At 33.1% G+C, this 3,052-nt stretch overlaps 1 protein-coding gene across 1 annotated transcript; it reads left to right on the top strand.

The window, feature by feature from the left end:
• The first annotated feature begins 795 nt into the window (after positions 1 to 795).
• LOC101220440 (salicylic acid-binding protein 2) lies at positions 796 to 2,246 on the top strand. The gene is made up of 3 exons (XM_011659541.2): positions 796 to 1,254; positions 1,451 to 1,588; positions 1,678 to 2,246. Exons 1-3 carry the CDS (start codon positions 892 to 894, stop codon positions 1,963 to 1,965), a joined length of 789 nt encoding a protein of 262 aa, XP_011657843.2. The 5' UTR covers positions 796 to 891; the 3' UTR covers positions 1,966 to 2,246.
• The last annotated feature ends 806 nt before the right edge of the window (positions 2,247 to 3,052 follow it).

Raw genomic sequence — 3,052 nt, 5'->3', positions numbered from 1 at the left:
ATTTGATTTGAGTACCGTCTATCTCAACTAGACGTGTGTTTTTGTTCTAAAACAGTAAAACGTGTGCCCGCAGTTAATGCCAAGTACTACTGAACACTTGGCCATCTTTGTTGTCAATCTCACATCTCTTCTTTTCTTTTCTATTGTTATTTTCTTTCTTGTAACCCAATAATTGAGCTCATCTTTTCTCTTTCTTTTTCACTCCACCAAAATTTCAAGTAACTAAACTCATTCCTTTTAAATACGGCAGGGTTTAGAATTTAGCATCTACCTAAATGTCTATTATTAATATAATCTATGTAAATGTCAATTACTTCAATAGATATTTGTTTGAAAATGGAACAAGTTCAATTTTATACATATAGTATTGACTTGGGAAGTAAGAGATTTTATTCCCTACTCAGCCGGATTAGTACTCAAAAAGATAAATAAATAAATAAATCCTCTTAATATTAATCTTGATCCCTACTACTTACATTCACTAAAATAAGTTACAGTAAAATTAGTTTCACTTTTTTGATATACGGATTTCATAATGTATTTATTAACAATCACAGTCGTTTCTTCTTTTGTTACAATGTTTTACACAAAAAACTTAATTAGATAACTATTTTGACATCAATTCTCAGTTGATCACCAAACTTGATTTTGACTTTAGAAAAAGTAATTTTAACCCATCAGAAGTAATTAATTAATATAAAGCAAAAAGGAAAAAGAATAATAAAGAAAAAGGTGATAATCGCTGCAAAACCATGTTTCAATTATTTAAATATCTCAAATTATATATCAAAATCGGCATATGAAAACAACTCATTTTAATTCAGTTGTATATTTGGTGATAAAGGAAACAGAGAGAGAACACCAGAGACCTAATTGTGTGACCACCCCCATATGGATCAAATGAAGCATTTTGTTCTGGTTCATGGAGCTTGTCATGGAGCATGGTGTTGGTACAAGATCAAGCCGTTGCTCGAGGCGGCCGGCCACCGTGTAACAATGTTAGACATGGGGGGGGCCGGGGTAAACAGGAAGGCAATCCAGGAGGTTGAGTCATTTGAAGAGTATTCAGAACCATTGTTGAAGACCATGGCTTGTTTGGGTCCAAACGAAAAGGTTATATTGGTTGGCCATAGCTTTGGTGGCATGAGTTTGGCTTTGGCCATGGAGAATTTCCCTCACAAAATATCAGCTTCTGTTTTCATAACTGCCTTTGTTCCTGATACTCATCACCCACCTTCCTATGTCCTAGAACAGGTAAGAGATCTTTTAGTTCAATCTTCCCGTTCTTATTATACTTGAAAAAAGTGATTATTATTCGATGAAGTATTAAAGACCAATCCATTGATTGTTTCAACCAAAAGTCCGTTTAGTATATGCAACCCAAGTCTAAGATATATGTATGGTATATAAGTGATAACATAGTTACGTTTTTTATTATTGTTGAATGAAGTTTCTTGAGAGCCTTCCCAGAGAATTTTGGATGGACACAGAGTTTGGTGAAAACAGAGAGGATGGAGGTTCTTCAAGTTGGTTTTTATTTGGGCCCAAATGTATGGCCAATAAAATCTATCAATTCTCCCCTACTGAGGTATCCTGATCTATATATTTCTCCTTTTTCTATTAATAATTACAAAGGAACGTTGATTTATTATTGTTTGATTCTATGATTATGAAAAGGATCAAGCTTTGGGGAGTAGTCTGGTGAGACCAGCCAAACTATTCATAGAAAACTTGGGAAAAGCAGAGAAATTTACAGAGGAAAATTATGGGTCAGTGAAGAAAGTGTATGTGATTTGTGGTGAAGACAGAACAATCTCAAAGCAGTTACAAAAATGGATGATTCAGAATAGTGGTAAGGGGATTCAAAATGTAATGGAAATTGATGAAGCTGATCACATGGCCATGTTTTCAAAGCCACTCCAAGTTCTCCAATGCCTTCTTCAGGTAGCTCAAAGCTACACTTAAATCTGAGCTTCCATTGTAATAATAATAAAATAAAAAAGCAATGTGGCTGAGTCATTGTTAGATTTAGCCACGCGTAGCTCCATGGATAAGATATTTTTCTTGGTTAAATGTTTTTATTTCATCATTTTCTTTAATTCGACATGTGGATTTGGAAGAAATGATTGTGGTGAAACAGATGAAATTTCCACCAAAAATGTGTTGTGGACAGATTGAAAAGATGAATGCATTGTATTTATTCTAAATGATCAATTTAATGTGACAAATCCAACTTTGCTAATTTATATTATTTTTAGATGAAAAAATCCTCTTTTTTCAATTGTTTTTATATTTTATTTTCTTTCTCCTCCCCTCCACAGCCTTTTTCTTCTCATCTTCTTCTCCATCCCTCCTCTTTTTTTCTCTCCAGATTCCAAATTTCCTCCGAACCATACAATCAAAATCCCCAATTCCCCTGGCATTAATGGCGTCTCTTTGAATGGTTAGTGGGTTCAAGGATACAAGCAATTCAATTTCCTTAAACGATTCACTTGGCTAACCTAACCGTAGTACGACTGGTACAATATGGGTGTTGGAGTGCTGATAATGATAACTTTCCTAATATGATAATGATAACTTTCGTAATATTATATGACATTAATAGATAACGATAACTTAACTTTTTGATATTCAGTATATGAATTTTTAAAATTTTGTTATAGTTGGAAACTATTTTAATTTATTTTATTATTTAAAAAAAAAAACTCTCAACGAGAAACCTTTTGATTCCCATAGCTTTTTAAATTTAAAGATAATTAAAATTACAAAACATGAAGGAAAAATAAACATTGTTTTTAACATTTTTCACTTCTCTCCTCTTTCTTCTTCTCTCTTTTCCATCTCTATATATCAACTTGGTTGTCCCTTTCATACAGACATCTCCACAAATTTTCTCCTTTTCGTTGAAAAAGCTCCCGTCCCCAGCAACTCTCCCATTTTTTCAACATCTAACCACAGAGACAAAACTCCATCTAAAAAATAAAAAAGAAGAAGAAGAAAAGGCTAATTGAGATTCTTCTACTTTTCTTCTGTAGCGTTGCATGCTTTTCTA

This window comes from Cucumis sativus, chromosome 6 (assembly GCF_000004075.3).
Source record: "Cucumis sativus cultivar 9930 chromosome 6, Cucumber_9930_V3, whole genome shotgun sequence".
In the NCBI taxonomy this organism is placed as follows: Eukaryota; Viridiplantae; Streptophyta; class Magnoliopsida; order Cucurbitales; family Cucurbitaceae; genus Cucumis; species Cucumis sativus.
Note: the sequence above shows the minus strand (reverse complement) of the source record. Positions and strands in the feature narration are given on the sequence as shown.

Coding starts and splice junctions, on each gene's coding strand:
- LOC101220440 (XM_011659541.2), top strand. CDS start 892: ATGGATCAAATGAAGCATTTTGTTCTGGTTCATGGAGCTTGTCATGGA. Junction 1,255..1,450: donor CTTCCTATGTCCTAGAACAG/GTAAGAGATCTT, acceptor TGTTGAATGAAG/TTTCTTGAGAGCCTTCCCAG. Junction 1,589..1,677: donor ATCAATTCTCCCCTACTGAG/GTATCCTGATCT, acceptor GATTATGAAAAG/GATCAAGCTTTGGGGAGTAG.